Here is a 21,738-nt window from a genome sequence, read left to right on the forward strand (position 1 = left end):
CAGATTCGCTATCACTGCTCTGAGTGACTCCATCTTGAACTTGAATTTTTGTATGTACAGGTTCAGAGATTTTAGATTTAGAATCGGTCTTACTGAGCCGTCCGGCTTCGGTACCACAAATAGCGTGGAGTAATACCCCTGTCCCTGTTGTAGGAGGGGTACCTTGACTATCACCTGCTGAGAATACAGCTTGTGAATGGCCTCCAATACCGTCGCCCTGTCGGAGGGAGGCGTTGGCAAAGCAGACTTTAGGAAACGGCGAGGAGGGGACTTCTCGAATTCCAACCTGTAACCCTGAGATACTACCTGCAGGATCCAGGGGTCCACCTGCGAGTGAGCCCACTGTGCGCTGAAATGTTTGAGGCGACCCCCCACCGCCCCTGAGTCTGCTTGTAAGGTCCCAGCGTCATGCTGACGCCTTTGTAGAAGCCGGGGAGGGCTTCTGCTCCTGGGAAGGAGCTGCTTGTTGCAGTCTCTTACCCTTTCCTTTGCCTCGGGGCAAATAGGAATGTCCTTTTGCTCGTTTGTTCTTATAGGAACGAAAGGACTGCGGCTGAAAAGCCTGCGGCTTTTTCTGCTGGGAGGTGACCTGGGGTAAAAAGGTGGATTTTCCGGCCGTTGCCGTGGCCACCAGATCCGATAGACCGACCCCAAATAATTCCTCCCCCTTATACGGCAATACTTCCATATGTCGTTTGGAATCCGCATCACCTGACCACTGGCGCGTCCATAAACTTCTTCTGGCAGATATGGACATCGCACTTACTCTTGATGCCAGAGTGCAAATATCTCTCTGTGCATCTCGCATATAAAGAAATGCATCCTTTAACTGCTCTATAGTCAGTAAAATACTGTCCCTATCCAGGGTATCAATATTTTCAGACAGTGACTCCGACCAAGCCACGCCAGCACTGCACATCCAGGCTGAGGCGATTGCTGGTCTCAGTATAACACCCGTATGTGTGTATATACTTTTTAATCTATTCTCCAGCCTCCTATCAGCTGGATCCTTGAGGGCGGCCGTATCAGGAGACGGTAACGCCACTTGCTTTGATAAGCGTGTGAGCGCCTTATCCACCCTAGGAGGTGTTTCCCAGCGCGCCCTAACCTCTGGCGGGAAAGGGTATAATGCCAATAACTTCTTTGAAATTAGCAGTTTTCTATCTGGGGTAACCCACGCTTCATCACACACTTCATTCAGTTCCTCTGATTCAGGAAAAACTATCGGTAGTTTTTTCACACCCCACATAATACCCCTTTTTGTGGTACTTGCAGTATCAGAGATATGCAAAGCCTCCTTCATTGCCGTGATCATATAACGTGTGGCCCTACTGGAAAATACGTTTGTTTCTTCACCGTCGACACTGGATTCAGTGTCAGTGTCTGGGTCTGTGTCGACCGACTGAGGTAAAGGGCGTTTTACAGCCCCTGACGGTGTCTGAGACGCCTGGACAGGTACTAACTGGTTTGCCGGCTGTCTCATGTCGTCAACCGACTTTTGTAGCGTGCTGACACTATCCCGTAATTCCATAAACAAAGCCATCCATTCCGGTGTCGACTCCCTAGGGGGTGACATCACTATTACAGGCAATTGCTCCGCCTCCACGCCAACATCGTCCTCATACATGTCGACACACACGTACCGACACACAGCAGACACACAGGGAATGCTCTGATAGAAGACAGGACCCCACTAGCCCTTTGGGGAGACAGAGGGAGAGTTTGCCAGCACACACCCAAGCGCTATAAATATATATAGGGACAACCTTAATAAGTGTGTTCCCTTTATAGCAGCTCAAATATTATAAATATCGCCAATAAGTGCCCCCCCTCTCTGTTTTTACCCTGTTTCTGTAGTGCAGTGCAGGGGAGAGTCCTGGGAGCCTTCCTCGCAGCGGAGCTGGGCAGGAAAATGGCGCTGTGTGCTGAGGAGAATAGGCCCCGCCCCCTTTTCGGCGGGCTTCTTCTCCCGGTTTTTTTGGAACCTGGCAGGGGTTAAATACATCCATATAGCCCCAGGGGCTATATGTGATATATTTTAGCCAGAATAGGTATATTACATTGCTGCCCAGGGCGCCCCCCCCAGCGCGGAGAGCAATGGCGCACAGCTGCAGTGCTGTGCGCTACCTCATGAAGACAGACGTCTTCTGCCGCCGGTTTCTGGACCTCTTCTCTATTCGGCATCTGCAAGGGGGTCGGCGGCGCGGCTCCGGTGACCCATCCAGGCTGTACCTGTGATCGTCCCTCTGGAGCTAGTGTCCAGTAGCCTAAGAAGCAAATCCATCCTGCACGCAGGTGAGTTCACTTCTTCTCCCCTAAGTCCCTCGTTGCAGTGAGCCTGTTGCCAGCAGGACTCACTGAAAATAAAAAACCTAACAAACTTTTTCTAAGCAGCTCTTTAGGAGAGCCACCTAGATTGCACCCTGCTCGGACGGGCACAAAAACCTAACTGAGGCTTGGAGGTGGGTCATAGGGAGAGGAGCCAGTACACACCACCTAGTGGTCAAACTTTTAAATTTTGTGCCCTGTCTCCTGCGGAGCCGCTATTCCCCATGGTCCTGACGGAGTCCCAGCATCCACTAGGACGTCAGAGAAATTATCAATTTCTTACCGGGGGAAGACCACGCTTCCTCACACACCTCATTTAATTTCTCAGATGCAGGAAAAACTACTGGTAGTTTTCTCTCACCAAACATAATACCCTTTTATGTGGTACCTGGGGTATTATCATAAATGTGTAATACATTTTTCATTGCCTCAATCATGTAACGGATGGACCTATTTGGAGGGTACACTAGTCTCATCGTCGTCGACACTGGAGTCGGTATCCGTGTAGACATCTGTTTCTGCCATCTGAGGTAGCGGGCGTTTTTAGAGCCCCCCATGACATTTGAGACGCTGGAACAGGCACAAGCTGAGTAGCCGGCTGTTCTGTGTCGTCGACCCTTTGTGTAAGGAGTTGACACTTTCACGTAATCCTTCCATAAGTCCAACCACACCGGTGTCGATCCCGCAGGGGGTGACATCACATTTACAGGCATTCGCTCCGCCTCCACATCATTATCCTCCTCATACATGTCGACACAGCCGTACCGACACACAGCACACACACAGGGAATGCTCTGACAGAGGACAGGACCCCACAAAGCCCTTTGGGGAGACAGAGGGAGAGTATGCCAGCACACACCAGGGCGCTATATATCACAAGGATATCACATATAAGAGTGTTTTCCCTTATAGCTGCCTATATATATTGTATACTGCGCCTAAATTGTGCCCCCCCTCTCTTTTTAACCCTTTCTGTAGTGTATTGACTGCAGGGGAGAGCCAGGGAGCTTCCCTCCAACGGAGCTGTGAGGGAAAAATGGCGCCAGTGTGCTGAAGGAGATAGCTCCGCCCCTTTTTCGCTGACTTTCTCCCGCATTTTTATGGATTCTGGCAGGGGTTAAAAAGCACCTATATAGCCTCTGGGGCTATATATGGTGCCAGTTTGCCAGCCAAGGTGTCAGTATCGCTGCTCAGGGCGCCGCCCCCCCCCCCCCCCAGCGCCCTGCACCCATCAGTGACCGAAGTGTGTGGTGTGCATGAGGAGCAATGGCGCACAGCTGCAGTGCTGTGCGCTACCTTGGAGAAGACCGAAGTCTTCAGCCGCCGATTTTCCGGACCACCTTCTTGCTTCTGGCTCTGTAAGGGGGACGGCGGCGCGGCTCCGGGAACGGACGACGAGGTCGGGTCCTGTGTTCGATCCCTCTGGAGCTAATGGTGTCCAGTAGCCTAAGAAGCCCAAGCTACCACCACTTAGGTAGGTTCGCTTCTTCTCCCCTTAGTCCCTCGATGCAGTGAGCCTGTTGCCAGCAGGTCTCACTGAAAATAAAAAACCTAACAAACACTTTCTTCCTAGGAGCTCAGGAGAGCCCCTAGTGTGCATCCAGCTCAGCCGGGCACAGAAATCTAACTGAGGCTTGGAGGAGGGTCATAGGGGGAGGAGCCAGTGCACACCAGATAGTCCTAAATCTTTCTTTAGATGTGCCCAGTCTCCTGCGGAGCCGTCTATTCCCCATGGTCCTTACGGAGTCCCCAGCATCCACTAGGACGTCAGAGAAAAACTGTTACACTTCATGCAGTGCAATGATTCATATATCAAATTAAAGGAAATGTAATGCTGAATTCGACACTATAAACAAATGTCAAATATTTGCATTACAAGGGAAGTTATGCAGTGAAAACAACACTTAGGGTGAAAATCCCTGTGTACTTATGATGTCACTGTCCTATCAGTATTTCGTTGGGTATCCTTTATTTTTCAAGACAGCAGCAGAGCGACGTGGCATTGAGCCAACCAATGTTTGGAGCTCTTCCTTCTTTATTATGTAGTGCCATGAGACAATTATAGCCTCAATTAATTCTCTTTTATTGGATGGACGCCTCAGATGTACCAGTTTTTTCAAACAGAACCACAAATGTTCTATGGGGTTCAGGTCTGAGCTATTTCCTGGCCATCCCAGCACCTGTATGTCATTCTCTGTGAACCACTGTTTGCATATCCGTGCAGTGTGGCAGGGAGCTGAATACTGCTGGAAAAAAAATGGGGGCATTATCTGGAAAAAGATCCCTGATAGAAGGTAGAAGTTTTCGTTGTAGAATGGTGTCAATGTACTTTCTGCTGTTCAGTGTGCCATCTATGACATGAAGGCAGCCCTAAGCATCTGCTGTCATACATGCCCAGATCATAACACTTATAGGATTCTTTGTTGTCGCTTGAATGCAATCTGGATGTACCTCTTCCCCGATGCAACGTCTCACATATTTTCTCCAATAACTACCAAATATCGATATCTTAGTTTCGTCACTCTATATCACTTGTGTCCACTGACCTTCTGTCCACGCAATGTGTTCTTTTGCCCACTGTATTCGTTTCTGCCACTGCTTTTTATTCAGGAATGGCTTTTTTCAGGGAATCCTACCTTTTAGGCCAACCTCCGTCTTCTCCGTACCATTCTTGCACTGACAAAAACACCAGTTGCACTCAGTTCACTGCTAATGGCCGCAGAGGACATCCATCTGTCCATGACGCAAATTAGTTTTATTCTCCTATCATCAACAGCTGTTGTGCACTTTTTCCGGCCTTTTCCTTGTTTTTTTTAATAGATTGTGTTTCCTAATAGTGTAAACAAAACTTTCGTACTCCTGATGTTGTCACATTCCCACCAAGTTCTCTCGCAATTGCTGCATACAAAAGACCATTTTCACGTAACACCACAACCCTGGATCTCATCCTGGGTGACCAGTCACCACTTTGCTTGGATGACATTGTTGTATTTATTTTTTACACCGTCAATAGCACTAAACAATACACACAAACTTCCAATCGTAATTGCACTTCAGTAACTCACTTAATTCTGCAAAATGAATCAGCCAAACTGACATTTCCCACCTTTGAACATGACCTTGCACCTGCTCATAAATGACAGCTGATTGGTCCTCAGAAAGACAATTCCAATTGGCTGGAAGTAGCTTTTACTACAATCCGCTTCTTGAATCTCACGCATCTGTGCTTCTTTGTCTGACTAAAAGTAGCATAACATCCCTTGAAATGCAAAAATTTGGCCTCTGTTTATTGTGTTCAATTCAGCATTAAATTTCCTTTCATTTGATATATCAATCATTGCACTGCATGCAGTCAAACGATTTTAATAAGCATTCAAAGTTTAAAAACATTCAAATTTCAAAAAGTGTCCGCAATTTTGGCCACCACTGTATATACACACATATATATATATATATACACACACACACACACACACACACACACACACACACACACACACACACAGTTTCTTATATAGTGCAGCAAAATCTAGATATAAGGGGGTCCCCAGAGAGATCACTGTAACAGGCCCCAAGTTCTGTTGCTGGCCCTGTCTGTATATCATAAACAGAAACTGCAAAAATACTAGTAGAGTTGGTGGATGTGAGAAAGCACTTACAGATGTAGTCATGCCCAACTTTGCTGCGATGCGGAATGCTGCAGCTATTCACAGCCGATGATCGCTACATTGATTTCATTAGGAATTAATGAAGCAATTGTTGGCTGTGAAAAGTCGCAGTCAGGTACGCGATGCAGCATGCCGCATTGCAGCAAGATGAGCATGGCTACATCTGCGTGCTTAAATTTCTCAATCCTGACCCTTAAACTCGTAGGGGCATCATTGTTTGAGAAAGGGGAGATCCTACTTAAAAAATATGTGCCCTCTTGGCAGTATAATTTTTTGGTGATTACCAGACAATAACATCTATACTATAGAAAGACTAGAGATCGGGAAGTTCTAAAGCCTTTATATCCCCATCCTGACATAAAAACAGGGGTCCCCTTGGGAAATTCTCTACTTTTAATATGTAAATAAAAAAAAAATTGGGGATTTTGTAGTGATTGCAAAAAGAAAGGAACTTCGTTATGGGACACACTTTAAACAGAGGAATGGTTATACATGTAAAATTAACTTTAAATTATCACACCTTAACAAAGAAGGCTCTTAAAACATAAATGTCATTGTACATAGTGAAATACAAGAACAAATACTGTCATTAATCCTCTTGGCATCCCTGTAAATGTTTTTCACTAAACAATTAGACTAATGGTGCCCATACACTTATGAGATAATTGGTGCTATCCTTCGATTTCGACAACATCTGTGAGAGAAATCGAAGGATTGTATGCACATTTATGGTACCTTTCGACGTGATGCGCGGGCACGCTGGTCGAATATCGCGTCTCAAGATATTATGTGCTGCACATATTTCTCGCATCGCAGGGCGATGGGCACCCGCCAGGAGCGGACAGAGGCGGCTCCCACTCGGTGGTGACGTGCCCATCACGTGATTACCATGCGATCTATCTCATGACCGTATGGTTACCACTTTGGCAGTTCAGGTGCGATTTGATCGCACCTGAACTGCCGGTGCGATGCCCCGCAATGTCGCGGGGCATCGCACAAATGTATGGCCAGCCTAACTTAGTGTTCTTATGAAATTATCGTGATTTCTGACACGTGATCAAGCACACGAGGTGAAACACACATCCTCTCTTCCGAGTTTCCTCACTTTGAGAATCCTGCAGCTGGCACTGGAGATTGCGTTATAGACATCCTCGAGACACACCGGTGCAATTCAGTATTAGTAGCAAGTCCTCTCATCAGGGTAGCATCCAAGGCCACCATGGGTAGAAACTAGAGATGAGCGCCTGAAATTTTTCGGGTTTTGTGTTTTGGTTTTGGGTTCGGTTCCGCGGCCGTGTTTTGGGTTCGAACGCGTTTTGGCAAAACCTCACCGAATTTTTTTTGTCGGATTCGGGTGTGTTTTGGATTCGGGTGTTTTTTTCAAAAAACACTAAAAAAACAGCTTAAATCATAGAATTTGGGGGTCATTTTGATCCCAAAGTATTATTAACCTCAAAAACCATAATTTACACTCATTTTCAGTCTATTCTGAATACCTCACACCTCACAATATTATTTTTAGTCCTAAAATTTGCACCGAGGTCGCTGTGTGAGTAAGATAAGCGACCCTAGTGGCCGACACAAACACCGGGCCCATCTAGGAGTGGCACTGCAGTGTCACGCAGAATGTCCCTTCCAAAAAACCCTCCCCAAACAGCACATGACGCAAAGAAAAAAAGAGGCGCAATGAGGTAGCTGTGTGAGTAAGATTAGCGACCCTAGTGGCCGACACAAACACCGGGCCCATCTAGGAGTGGCACTGCAGTGTCACGCAGGATGTCCCTTCCAAAAAACCCTCCCCAAACAGCACATGACGCAAAGAAAAAAAGAGGCGCAATGAGGTAGCTGTGTGAGTAAGATTAGCGACCCTAGTGGCCGACACAAACACCGGGCCCATCTAGGAGTGGCACTGCAGTGTCACGCAGGATGGCCCTTCCAAAAAACCCTCCCCAAACAGCACATGACGCAAAGAAAAAAAGAGGCGCAATGAGGTAGCTGTGTGAGTAAGATTAGCGACCCTAGTGGCCGACACAAACACCGGGCCCATCTAGGAGTGGCACTGCAGTGTCACGCAGGATGGCCCTTCCAAAAAACCCTCCCCAAACAGCACATGACGCAAAGAAAAAAAGAGGCGCAATGAGGTAGCTGACTGTGTGAGTAAGATTAGCGACCCTAGTGGCCGACACAAACACCGGGCCCATCTAGGAGTGGCACTGCAGTGTCACGCAGGATGTCCCTTCCAAAAAACCCTCCCCAATCAGCACATGATGCAAAGAAAAAGAAAAGAAAAAAGAGGTGCAAGATGGAATTGTCCTTGGGCCCTCCCACCCACCCTTATGTTGTATAAACAAAACAGGACATGCACACTTTAACCAACCCATCATTTCAGTGACAGGGTCTGCCACACGACTGTGACTGATATGACGGGTTGGTTTGGACCCCCCCCAAAAAAGAAGCAATTAATCTCTCCTTGCACAAACTGGCTCTACAGAGGCAAGATGTCCACCTCATCTTCACCCTCCGATATATCACCGTGTACATCCCCCTCCTCACAGATTATCAATTCGTCCCCACTGGAATCCACCATCTCAGCTCCCTGTGTACTTTGTGGAGGCAATTGCTGCTGGTCAATGTCTCCGCGGAGGAATTGATTATAATTCATTTTAATGAACATCATCTTCTCCACATTTTCTGGATGTAACCTCGTACGCCGATTGCTGACAAGGTGAGCGGCGGCACTAAACACTCTTTCGGAGTACACACTTGTGGGAGGGCAACTTAGGTAGAATAAAGCCAGTTTGTGCAAGGGCCTCCAAATTGCCTCTTTTTCCTGCCAGTATAAGTACGGACTGTGTGACGTGCCTACTTGGATGCGGTCACTCATATAATCCTCCACCATTCTATCAATGTTGAGAGAATCATATGCAGTGACAGTAGACGACATGTCCGTAATCGTTGTCAGGTCCTTCAGTCCGGACCAGATGTCAGCATCAGCAGTCGCTCCAGACTGCCCTGCATCACCGCCAGCGGGTGGGCTCGGAATTCTGAGCCTTTTCCTCGCACCCCCAGTTGCGGGAGAATGTGAAGGAGGAGATGTTGACAGGTCGCGTTCCGCTTGACTTGACAATTTTGTCACCAGCAGGTCTTTCAACCCCAGCAGACTTGTGTCTGCCGGAAAGAGAGATCCAAGGTAGGCTTTAAATCTAGGATCGAGCACGGTGGCCAAAATGTAGTGCTCTGATTTCAACAGATTGACCACCCGTGAATCCTTGTTAAGCGAATTAAGGGCTCCATCCACAAGTCCCACATGCCTAGCGGAATCGCTCTGTGTTAGCTCCTCCTTCAATGTCTCCAGCTTCTTCTGCAAAAGCCTGATGAGGGGAATGACCTGACTCAGGCTGGCAGTGTCTGAACTGACTTCACGTGTGGCAAGTTCAAAGGGCATCAGAACCTTGCACAACGTTGAAATCATTCTCCACTGCGCTTGAGACAGGTGCATTCCACCTACTATATCGTGCTCAATTGTATAGGCTTGAATGGCCTTTTGCTGCTCCTCCAACCTCTGAAGCATATAGAGGGTTGAATTCCACCTCGTTACCACTTCTTGCTTCAGATGATGGCAGGGCAGGTTCAGTAGTTTTTGGTGGTGCTCCAGTCTTCTGTACGTGGTGCCTGTACGCCGAAAGTGTCCCGCAATTCTTCTGGCCACCGACAGCATCTCTTGCACGCCCCTGACGTTTTTTAAAAAATTCTGCACCACCAAATTCAAGGTATGTGCAAAACATGGGACGTGCTGGAATTTGCCCATATTTAATGCACACACAATATTGCTGGCGTTGTCCGATGCCACAAATCCACAGGAGAGTCCAATTGGGGTAAGCCATTCCGCGATGATCTTCCTCAGTTGCCGTAAGAGGTTTTCAGCTGTGTGCGTATTCTGGAAAGCGGTGATACAAAGCGTAGCCTGCCTAGGAAAGAGTTGGCGTTTGCGAGATGCTGCTACTGGTGCCGCCGCTGCTGTTCTTGCGGCGGGAGTCCATACATCTACCCAGTGGGCTGTCACAGTCATATAGTCCTGACCCTGCCCTGCTCCACTTGTCCACATGTCCGTGGTTAAGTGGACATTGGGTACAACTGCATTTTTTAGGACACTGGTGAGTCTTTTTCTGACGTCCGTGTACATTCTCGGTATCGCCTGCCTAGAGAAGTGGAACCTAGATGGTATTTGGTAACGGGGGCACACTGCCTCAATAAATTGTCTAGTTCCCTGTGAACTAACGGCGGATACCGGACGCACGTCTAACACCAACATAGTTGTCAAGGCCTCAGTTATCCGCTTTGCAGTAGGATGACTGCTGTGATATTTCATCTTCCTCGCAAAGGACTGTTGAACAGTCAATTGCTTACTGGAAGTAGTACAAGTGTGCTTACGACTTCCCCTCTGGGATGACCATCGACTCCCAGCGGCAACAACAGCAGCGCCAGCAGCAGTAGGCGTTACACGCAAGGATGCATCGGAGGAATCCCAGGCAGGAGAGGACTCGTCAGAATTGCCAGTGACATGGCCTGCAGGACTATTGGCATTCCTGGGGAAGGAGGAAATTGACACTGAGGGAGTTGGTGGGGTGGTTTGCGTGAGCTTGGTTACAAGAGGAAGGGATTTACTGGTCAGTGGACTGCTTCCGCTGTCACCCAAAGTTTTTGAACTTGTCACTGACTTATTATGAATGCGCTGCAGGTGACGTATAAGGGAGGATGTTCCGAGGTGGTTAACGTCCTTACCCCTACTTATTACAGCTTGACAAAGGGAACACACGGCTTGACACCTGTTGTCTGCATTTCAGGTGAAATACCTCCACACCGAAGAGCTGATTTTTTTGGTATTTTCACCTGGCATGTCAACGGCCATATTCCTCCCACGGACAACAGGTGTCTCCCCGGGTGCCTGACTTAAACAAACCACCTCACCATCAGAATCCTCCTGGTCAATTTCCTCCCCAGCGCCAGCAACACCCATATCCTCCTCATCCTGGTGTACTTCAACACTGACATCTTCAATCTGACTATCAGGAACTGGACTGCGGGTGCTCCTTCCAGCACTTGCAGGGGGCGTGCAAATGGTGGAAGGCGCATGCTCTTCACGTCCAGTGTTGGGAAGGTCAGGCATCGCAACCGACACAATTGGACTCTCCTTGTGGATTTGGGATTTCGAAGAATGCACAGTTCTTTGCTGTGCTGCTTTTGCCAGCTTGAGTCTTTTCATTTTTCTAGCGAGAGGCTGAGTGCTTCCATCCTCATGTGAAGCTGAACCACTAGCCATGAACATAGGCCAGGGCCTCAGCCGTTCCTTGCCACTCCGTGTGGTAAATGGCATATTGGCAAGTTTACGCTTCTCCTCCGACAATTTTATTTTAGGTTTTGGAGTCCTTTTTTTTCTGATATTTGGTGTTTTGGATTTGACATGCTCTGTACTATGACATTGGGCATCGGCCTTGGCAGACGACGTTGCTGGCATTTCATCGTCTCGGCCATGACTAGTGGCAGCAGCTTCAGCACGAGGTGGAAGTGGATCTTGATCTTTCCCTAATTTTGGAACCTCAACATTTTTGTTCTCCATATTTTAATAGGCACAACTAAAAGGCACCTCAGGTAAACAATGGAGATGGATACTAGTATACAATTATGGACTGCCTGCCGACTGCAGACACAGAGGTAGCCACAGCCGTGAACTACCGTACTGTACTGTGTCTGCAGCTAATATAGACTGGTTGATAAAGAGAAGATGTCTATGTAACTATGTATGTATAAAGAAGACTGAAAAAAATCCACGGTTAGGTGGTATACAATTATGGACGGACTGCCTGCCGAGTGCAGACACAGAGGTAGCCACAGCCGTGAACTACCGTACTGTACTGTGTCTGCAGCTAATATAGACTGGTTGATAAAGAGAAGATGTCTATGTAACTATGTATGTATAAAGAAGAATGAAAAAAAACCACGGTTAGGTGGTATACAATTATGGACGGACTGCCTGCCGAGTGCAGACACAGAGGTAGCCACAGCCGTGAACTACCGTACTGTACTGTGTCTGCAGCTAATATAGACTGGTTGATAAAGAGAAGATGTCTATGTAACTATGTATGTATAAAGAAGAATGAAAAAAATCCACGGTTAGGTGGTATTACAATTATGGACGGACTGCCTGCCGAGTGCAGGGACACAGAGGTAGCCACAGCCGTGAACTACCGTACTGTGTCTGCTGCGACTGGATGATAAACGATATAAAAAATATATATATATCACTACTGCAGCCGGACAGGTATATATTATATATTATATAATGACGGACCTGCTGGACACTGTCTGTCAGCAGAATGAGTTTTATTTTTATAGAATAAAAAAAAAAAAAACACACAAGTGAAGTCACACGACGAGTGTTTAACTTTTTCAGGCAATCACAATATAAGTATACTACTAACTATACTGGTGGTCAGTGTGGTCAGGTCACTGGTCAGTCACACTGGCAGTGGCACTCCTGCAGCAAAAGTGTGCACTGTTTAATTTTAATATAATATGTACTCCTGGCTCCTGCTATAACCTATAACTGGCACTGCAGTAGTGCTCCCCAGTCTCCCCCACAATTATAAGCTGTGTGAGCTGAGCAGTCAGACAGATATATAATATATATAGATGATGCAGCACACTGGCCTGAGCCTGAGCAGTGCACACAGATATGGTATGTGACTGACTGAGTCACTGTGTGTATCGCTTTTTTCAGGCAGAGAACGGATATATTAAATAAACTGCACTGTGTGTCTGGTGGTCACTCACTATATAATATATTATGTACTCCTGGCTCCTGCTATAACCTATAACTGGCACTGCAGTAGTGCTCCCCAGTCTCCCCCACAATTATAAGCTGTGTGAGCTGAGCAGTCAGACAGATATATATAATATTATATATAGATAATAGATGATGCAGCACACTGGCCTGAGCCTGAGCAGTGCACACAGATATGGTATGTGACTGACTGAGTCACTGTGTGTATCGCTTTTTTCAGGCAGAGAACGGATATATTAAATAAACTGCACTGTGTGTCTGGTGGTCACTCACTATATAATATATTATGTACTCCTGGCTCCTGCTATAACCTATAACTGGCACTGCAGTAGTGCTCCCCAGTCTCCCCCACAATTATAAGCTGTGTGAGCTGAGCAGTCAGACAGATATATATAATATTATATATAGATAATAGATGATGCAGCACACTGGCCTGAGCCTGAGCAGTGCACACAGATATGGTATGTGACTGAGTCACTGTGTGCTGTGTATCGCTTTTTTCAGGCAGAGAACGGATTATAAAGTAAACTGCACTGTCCTCACTAGTAAACTCTCTCCACTCAGTCTCTACACTTCTACAGTAACAGTACTCCTCCTAGTCAGCTCCAGTAAATCTCTCTCAGTCTCTTATAATCTAAATGGAGAGGACGCCAGCCACGTCCTCTCCCTATCAATCTCAATGCACGTGTGAAAATGGCGGCGACGCGCGGCTCCTTATATAGAATCCGAGTCTCGCGATAGAATCCGAGCCTCGCGAGAATCCGACAGCGTCATGATGACGTTCGGGCGCGCTCGGGTTAACCGAGCAAGGCGGGAAGATCCGAGTCTGCTCGGACCCGTATAAAAAACCATGAAGTTCTGGCGGGTTCGGATTCAGAGAAACCGAACCCGCTCATCTCTAGTAGAAACTCAGCAGTTGCTACTCCCAAGAGCATCCATTATTGTATAACTTTCTTCATACCTAATTATTTTTCTTAATTTGTAAAACAAATCCTGTGTTCTTTTATAGCTAAAGTTGACACTATTGATAGAGAGCAGTAATAGCTAACTGCTATTTATTAAGATTAAATGTATATATTTATATGGGTTTTTATTATGGATTTAATAAAAAAAAAAAAAAGACTATTCTTTAGTTTCTGGTTATTTTTGTGAACTTTGGGGGTCACTCCGACCCGATCGCACTTCTTCGCAGCCGTGCGATCGGGTCGGAACTGCGCATGCGCGGCGGCCTCATTTCGCAGGCGACTCTACGAACGGGCAGCAACGCCACAAACGAAGAAAGCGTTCGCAGCAGTGACCGCAAGAAGACTGAAAGAAGGAAGGCATTCCAGGGCGTCAACTGACCGTTTTCTGTGAGTGCTTCGGCGAACGCAGGCGTGTCCAGGCATTTAGAGGGCGGATGTCTGACGTCAATTACGGGACCTGCATCGCTGGCTCAATCGCACAGGGTAAGTAACCATTACCCTAGACTAGTTCTACACATCTTTTTTTGCATAGCAGGGCTGCACAAGCGTTCGCATGCCTTGCTATGCAAAAAAGCCCTTCCAAATAGGCGTTGTCGAATTGATTGCACTGGCAGCAAAAAGTTGCTACATGCGATCAACTTGGAATTACCCCCTTTGTCAGTTACATGACACTTCGGTGCTATTCGTAACAGATTTATTTATTTTGATGCATTTTAGCAACTACATATCACTACTCAAATTACTGATTGCATTGTTATATTACTTGCTTGTATTAACATAGTATCATGAAATTCTGTTCCACACCCACATTTGTTTATGAAATTGCTGTAAACCATGGTTTGTGTGAGTAGACTAGGATAATACCTTCAAAAACATACAAAGGACGCATATACACTGAGGGGTAGAAAAGGAGCAGAGTCAGGAAAAAAAGGATTTTGGTAACTACCGGTAAAGCCTTTTCTCATAGTCTGTAGAGGATACTGGGGTCCACATTAGTACCATGGGGCATAGACGGGTCCACAAGGAGCCATTGGCACTTTAAGGGTTTGAGAGTGTGGGCTGGCTCCTCCCTCTATGCCCCTCCTACCAGACTCGGTCTAGAAACTATGCCCGAGGAGATGACATACTTCGAGAGAAGGATTATACACAGATAGTGGCGAGATTCATTCCAGCTCACACATACAAGGCACGTCAAGCCGACGAGCTTGAACTACTCAGCAACAGCTGAAACATTACTTACCAAGTAACAATGCAGTACTCAACTAAAACGAAGTTGTACTGAACCAAATAACATTTGCAGGAGAACGAAGCGCTGGGCGGGCACCCAGCACCCTCTACGGACTACGAGAAAAGGATTTACCGGTAGGTACCAAAATACTATTTTCTCTTACGTCCTAGAGGATGCTGGGGACCACATTAGTACCATGGGGATGTACCAAAGCTCCCAAAACGGGAGGGAGAGCGCTGAGGCTCCTGCAGAACTGACTGACTGAGCTTCAGAACATCAGAGGCCAAAGTATCGAACTTGTAAAACTTTGCAAACGTGTTCGCCCCAGACCAAGTTGCAGCTCGGCAAAGTTGCACTGCCGAGACACCCCGGGCAGCCGCCCAGGAAGACCCCACCTTACGAGTAGAGTGGGCCTTAACAGATTTTGGACACGGCAGTCCTGCCGTAGAATAATCATGCTGAATAGTGAACCTAATCCAGCGAGAAATAGTCTTCACATATATCTTCAGAGCCCTTACGACATCTAAGGACCCTGATGTAATTGAGGAGTCAGTAGCCACTGGCACCTCAATAGGTTAGTTGATATGAAATGCCGACATAACTTTCGGAAGAAACTGCTGACGAGTGCGGAGCTCAGCTCTATCTTCGTGGAAGATCAACTAAGGGCTTTTACAGGATACACGTCTATCAGAAGCTAAGGCCAACAAAGTGGCCGCCTTCCATGTAAGAAATTTGACCTCAACCTCCTGTAGAGGTTCAAACCAATCCGACTGGAGGAACTGCAACACCACGTTAAGGGCCCAAAGCGCCGCAGGCGGTACAAAGGGAGGTTGGATATGCAGAACTCCCTTCAAAAAGGTCTGAACCTCAGGGGAGGGCAGCCAATTGTTTCTGAAAAAAAAAAAATAGGGCTGAAATCTAGACCTTCACAGAACCCAGCCTAAGGCCCATATCCACTCCTGCTTGCAGGAAAAGGAGGAAACGTCCCAGTTGAAACTCCACCGTAGGAAACTTCTTGGACTCACACCAAGAGACATATTTCTTCAAAATACGATGGTAATGTATAGACGTTACCCCTTTCCTAGCCTGTATGAGTAGGAATGACATTCTTCGGAATGCACTTCCGAGCAAGAATCAGGCGCTCAACTTCCATGCCGTCAAACGCAGCCACGGTAAGTCTTGATAGGCGAACAGCCCCTGCTACAGCAGGTCCTCCCGAAGAGGAAGAGGCCTCGTGTCTTCTTGCAGTAGATTCAGAAGGTCCGCGTACCAAGCCCGTCTTGGCCAGTCTGGGGCAATGAGGATCGCCTGAACCCTTGTTTTCCTTATGAGCTCTAGGATTTCTTGGGATGAGTGGGAGTGGTGGAAACAAGTATACTGACTGGAACACCCACGGCGACACCAGGGCGTCCACTGCCACTGGGACCCTCGACCTGGAACAATAACACCAAAGCTAATTGTTGAGACGAGAGGCCATCATGTCTATTTGGGGTAAACCCCAAAAGCTCAGTTATTTCCTTGAACACCTCTGGATAGAGTCCCCACTCTCCTGGATTGAGATAGTGTCTGCTGAGGAAGTCTGCTTCCCAGTTGTATACTCCCAGAATGAAGATGGCTGACAGCGCTAACGCTTGCTTTTCTGTCCAGAGGAGTATTCTTGTCACCTCTCACATTGCCGCTTTGCTCTTCGTTCCGTCTTGTCGGCTTATGTAAGCCACTGTTGTTACGTTGTCTGACTGCACTTGAATGACCCGATTTCTCAGAAGAGGGGCCGCCTGAAGAAGACCGTTGTAGACGGCTCTTAGTTCCAGGATGTTGATGGGCAGGCCGACTTCCAGGCTTGACCACCGTCCTTGGAAGGTTACTCCTTGAGTGACTGCTCCCCAGCCCCGAAGGCTCGCATCCATGGTTAGAAGAACCCAGTCCTGAATCCCGAACCTGCGTCCCTCCAGAAGGTGAGGCAATTGGAGCCACCAGAGGAGTGAAAACCTGGCCTTTGGCGACAGACGAATTCTCTGTTGCATGTGGAGGTGAGATCCCAACCACTTGTCCAGGAGATCCAGTTGGAAGGTCCGAGCATGGAACCTCCCGTACTGGAGAACCTCGTAAGAGGCCACCATCTTTCCAAATAGGCGAATGCATTGATGAACCGACACCCGGGTGGTTTCAGGACATCCCGGACCATGGCTTGTATCACCAACGCCTTTTCCTGCGGAAGAAACGCCCTCTGCACTTCCGTATCCAGGATCATTCCCAGAAATGACAACCTCAGGGTTGGCTCCAAATGTGAGTTTGGAAGGTTCAGAATCCAACCGTGACTCTGAAGCAGTCACGTTGTGAAAACAATGGACTGCAGCAGCCTCTCTTTGGACGATGCTTTTATCAGCAGGTCGTCCAGATATGGAATGATGTTCACACCCTGCTTGCAGAGGAGAATCATCATTTCCACAATCACCTTGGTAAACACCCTCGGTGCTGTGGAGAGGCCGAATGGCAGGGCCTGGAACTGGAAATGACAGTCCAGCAATGCGAAGCGGAGATAGGCCTGATGCGGCAGCCAGATCGGAATGTGGAGGTACGCATCCTTTATATCCAGGGATACCAGGAATTCCCCTTCTTCCAGACCGGATATCACCTCCCTGAGAGACTCCATCTTGAACTTGAACTCCTTTAGAAAGGGGTTCAATGATTTTAGGTTCAGAATAGGCCTGACCGAACCATCCGGTTTCAGTACCACGAGAAGGTTTGAATAGTAACCTTTGTTCAGCACGTGAGGTGGTACTGGCACAATGACCTGTGCCTCTACCAGCTTTTGGACAGCGTCTTGTAGTACGGTGCTGTCCCCAACAGAATTGGCAAGCCTGACTTGAAAAAGCGATGAGGAGGGAGACTTTGAAATTCCAGCCTGTATCCCTGAGACACAACATCTACCACCAAGGGATCCAGGCCCGATGATACCCAGAGGACTTTGGCGTACCTGAAGCAGGCTTTTGTTCCTGGGAACCTGCAGCGGCAGGTTTCTTGGACTTAAACCGCCTTCCCTTAAAGAAGGTATTGGAAGTTCTGGCCTTTCTTGTCTTGTTAGGCCGAAAGGACTGCGTTGCAGATGAAGAGAAAGATTTCTTCGGAGCAGGTGCTGCTGAGGGAAGAAATTGAGACTTACCCGCTGTAGCCGTGGATATCCACACGTCTAGAGCTTCCCCAAAGAGAGCCTGACCTGTATAAGGTAGGGACTCCACACTTCTTCTGGATTCCGCGTCGGCCGTCCACTGGCGCAGCCACAGTCCACGACGAGCTGAAACAGACATGGAAGACATTCCCGCAGCCATGGAACCCAGGTCTTTCATGTATTCTACCATAAAACCTGCTGAATCATGTATGTTGCGTAAATACAATGCAACGTAATCCCTATCCATCGTATCCAAATCCTCAAGTAAGGTAACCGACCACTTTACTATTGCCTTTGCAATCCATGAAATAGCAATAGTGGGACGTAATATGGCCCCTGAAGCAATATACATTGATTTAAGCGTGTTATCAATTTTCCTATCAGCCGGCTCCTTTAAGGCAGTAGATCCTGGAACAGGTAAAACCACCTTCTTTGAGAGTCTGGACACAGAGGTGTCAACAATCGGCGGGTTTTCCCATTTTTTCCTATCCTCCTCAGGCAAAGGAAATGCCACCTGGACCCTTTTAGGGATCTGGAATTTTTTCCCATGCTTCTTCAAATATAGCATTCAATTCCTTTGATGCAGGGAAGGTTAGCCAGGCTTTTTTTTTATTTTCAGTGAAAAAAGCCTCCTCAACCTGCTCAGGTGTGGTATCATTTACAATTAACACATCCCTCTATCAACAATTGCACCCCTTTTGCAAGAGATGCGGACCCCTGCAACACATCCCCATCACCATCTGTAGTGTCAGAATCAGTATCCATGTCGTCTTGTGTGACATGCACAAGCGTACGTTTGTGAGGGTATATAGCGGGGCGTCCTGAGGTACCAGAACCAGGCCATATTGCCATAGAGCTCTGTAATACTTGGGTTGCTAATTCAGTACTTGCAACCCTGTCAGAAATCTGAGAAATCCAAGATTTGATAGAGGAAAACCACTCTGGTTCCCTTGCTGGTATCTGTGCTAAACCAGTGCTATCCTGATTACATGGAATGGGATCATCCTGGGAGGATAAATCCTCTGCAGCATATGACACAGTGTCCCTGGACATAGCTAAAGGAGACCACCACATACTCCACACACACACACACACACACACAGGTGGGGGCAGACAGAGTTCCCCCCCCAAGAATGGCAAGAGAGACACAGAGATCTGAGCCAACCCACACACAGCGCTTTTAGCAAAGGGAGACCCCTTGTCAGCGCAGAATGTGTGCCTTAATAGGACACACAGTCTAATTACAGCCTCCCCTCCCTTCTACAACCCCCTGGTACCGTGTACAGTAAGCTGGAGTTGCTGTGGAGGGACCTGTTCATCCTCCCAGCGCTGTGCAGGCAGGAAAATGGAACTGGAACACTGCTGGGTCCACTCTGAGGAGAAGCTCCGCCACCTTAATGGCGCTGTCTTCCCGCTCTTCAGATTCTTATACTGGCCTGAGGACTTCTGCTGGCTGAGATCCACGGACCCCGACAGACTTGTGGACCAATGTGGGGGTAAGCGCTGGCCCAGGGCACCCCTCACACGCCACACCATATGCTTCTGAACCTTCACAGGAGCGCAGTTAATACTGCGCTCCCACCCCGTTGCCGCCATCTTCACACCGGCCCACTGTTTGCTAGGGGGGTCGGTGTCTCACTTACCACTCTACAGCACTGTAAGGGGTTGGCGGCATGCTGCTGGGGCGAGCGGCCCACTGTGGCTGAGAACGATCAGACCCCTCTGGAGCTCAGTGTCCAGTCAGCGGAGACAGTGGCTCAGACCCCGCAGGGCGGACACTGCTCCCCCCTTAGTCCCTCGTTGCAGGCAGGCTGTTGCCAACAGCCTCCTGTAAAAAAATAAACTCTAAAAATAACTTTAACTAGAAAAGCTCTGTAGAGCTCCCCTAGCTGTGACCGGCTCCTCCGGGCATATTTTCTAAACTGAGTCTCGTAGGAGGCGCATAGAGGGAGGAGCCAGCCCACACTCTCAAACTCTTAAAGTGCTAATGGCTCCTGGTGGACCCGTCTATACCCCATGGTACTAATGTGGACCCCAGCATCCTCTAGGACCTAAGAGAAAGAGGGGGGGGAAAAACAATATCATTTTTATTTAACCACATATTACAACCCCCAAAAAATATGACAGAAGTTGTCATTTGTTTTCCTTACTTGGGATGAGCCATCTCCAAATGTTGCTTAACAAGCTGCTCCACTGCATCACTCCATGGCAACACAGCACCATACATTATTTGAAGTACGGCATCAAATATTAGCTGCAAAATAAGTTACAAATAAATTATGTATGAAAAATGTTAAAAAATGTTGACAGGCAATCTTGTCAGGCAAGGCTAAATGTGGATTTACGTACATCTGTATCCGACATGCAGCCAATCACAGCCATAGACTTTGCTTCCCAAGCCGTTTCAAACAATGATGCAGAGCGAGAACTGCAGCGCTCCAACAAATCCTAACAGAAGATATATCAAAAAAATGCAAAAAACAAACATTATATAAACAAATGTGAATTTAATTTGATAGTGATCCTTTAACCCTAGGTGCACAAGGTGGGGTGTGACATAACCCAGCAAGGTTTAAACTCCTATAAATTTCAAAACATACTGCGCAAGGTGCCATTTCATGTAGTTGGAGTTGCAACGTTGCCTGTCGTACTAAATTAGAATACTTATGTAGAATATTAACATATGGCATGAGATTCTCCAATATGCCATGTTGATTATTTTCCCCCTGGTTCACAGAAGGTTATAGCAAAATATGACAAACTGAAAAAAAGCTGTAGTAACATAAAACAGGCCTGCAAAATTGGGGTCATTGAAAATTGTCAATTTGAGGACTGATTCTTATGGTTTTTGGCATGCTGATTTCAAATATGGCCACCAAATTTCCACAAAGTGAATGGGGAAATAACATAATACTTATTCTGTTTGAAACCTATTTGTAATAAAAATACCCTTAATAATAGTTTTCTGCACAAAATATGATAGAAATCCATTCTGATGTAAACGTGCATAAAACTATGTTTTTTTACAATTCCTTATACTGCCTATTCCTTTTAACCTCAAAGCTCCTTTTGGTACTTTTGTCTTGTAGACAGCTTGCGGCTCTGCTCTGAGTAGCATCCAACAGTAGTCTGAAATAATATTGACGTTCCATTTTCTTGATATCTTGATGAAATCCTTCCACCTGCTCTGCACTTACAGTGCCAAAAGTTTCGGGGAAATAGTCATCTATTACAGGCACCTATTACAATCACTGAACAGCTACCCCCAATCCATTCCCCAATTGCCCCTTTGTTATTAGAACACTATTTCAAATCCCGATTAAATGATAATATAAAAAAGGTCTCAAAGTGCTATAACGAAATTTCTATTTTAAACCTTAATAAAGTAATTCTGGAAACTCGGATAACAAAAATTTGAGTTTGCGGAAAAATGGTATGTGATGAAACTTTTTAGTATGTTTTCTGAAAATAGCCCCTAAAAACCTACAAAAATCAGCTACAGAATCTGTTTTCAGACGATTTTTTCATTGCAGGCCTGT

General features: G+C 47.0%; 1 protein-coding gene across 3 annotated transcripts in view; it reads right to left on the minus strand.

The window, feature by feature from the left end:
* The window catches only part of KNTC1 (kinetochore associated 1), a 736,750-nt gene that overhangs the window by 400,619 nt on the left and 314,393 nt on the right, over positions 1–21,738 (minus strand). For all 3 annotated transcript variants that reach the window (XM_063964446.1, XM_063964444.1, XM_063964445.1), the window contains exons 27-28: positions 20,549–20,647; positions 20,350–20,453 (exon numbers count right to left, since the gene is read on the minus strand). In XM_063964446.1, coding sequence (XP_063820516.1) covers positions 20,350–20,453; positions 20,549–20,647 — 203 coding nt within the window. The remainder of the gene's footprint in view (positions 1–20,349; positions 20,454–20,548; positions 20,648–21,738) is intronic.

This window comes from Pseudophryne corroboree, chromosome 1, assembly GCF_028390025.1.
Source record: "Pseudophryne corroboree isolate aPseCor3 chromosome 1, aPseCor3.hap2, whole genome shotgun sequence".
Lineage (NCBI taxonomy): Eukaryota > Metazoa > Chordata > Amphibia > Anura > Myobatrachidae > Pseudophryne > Pseudophryne corroboree.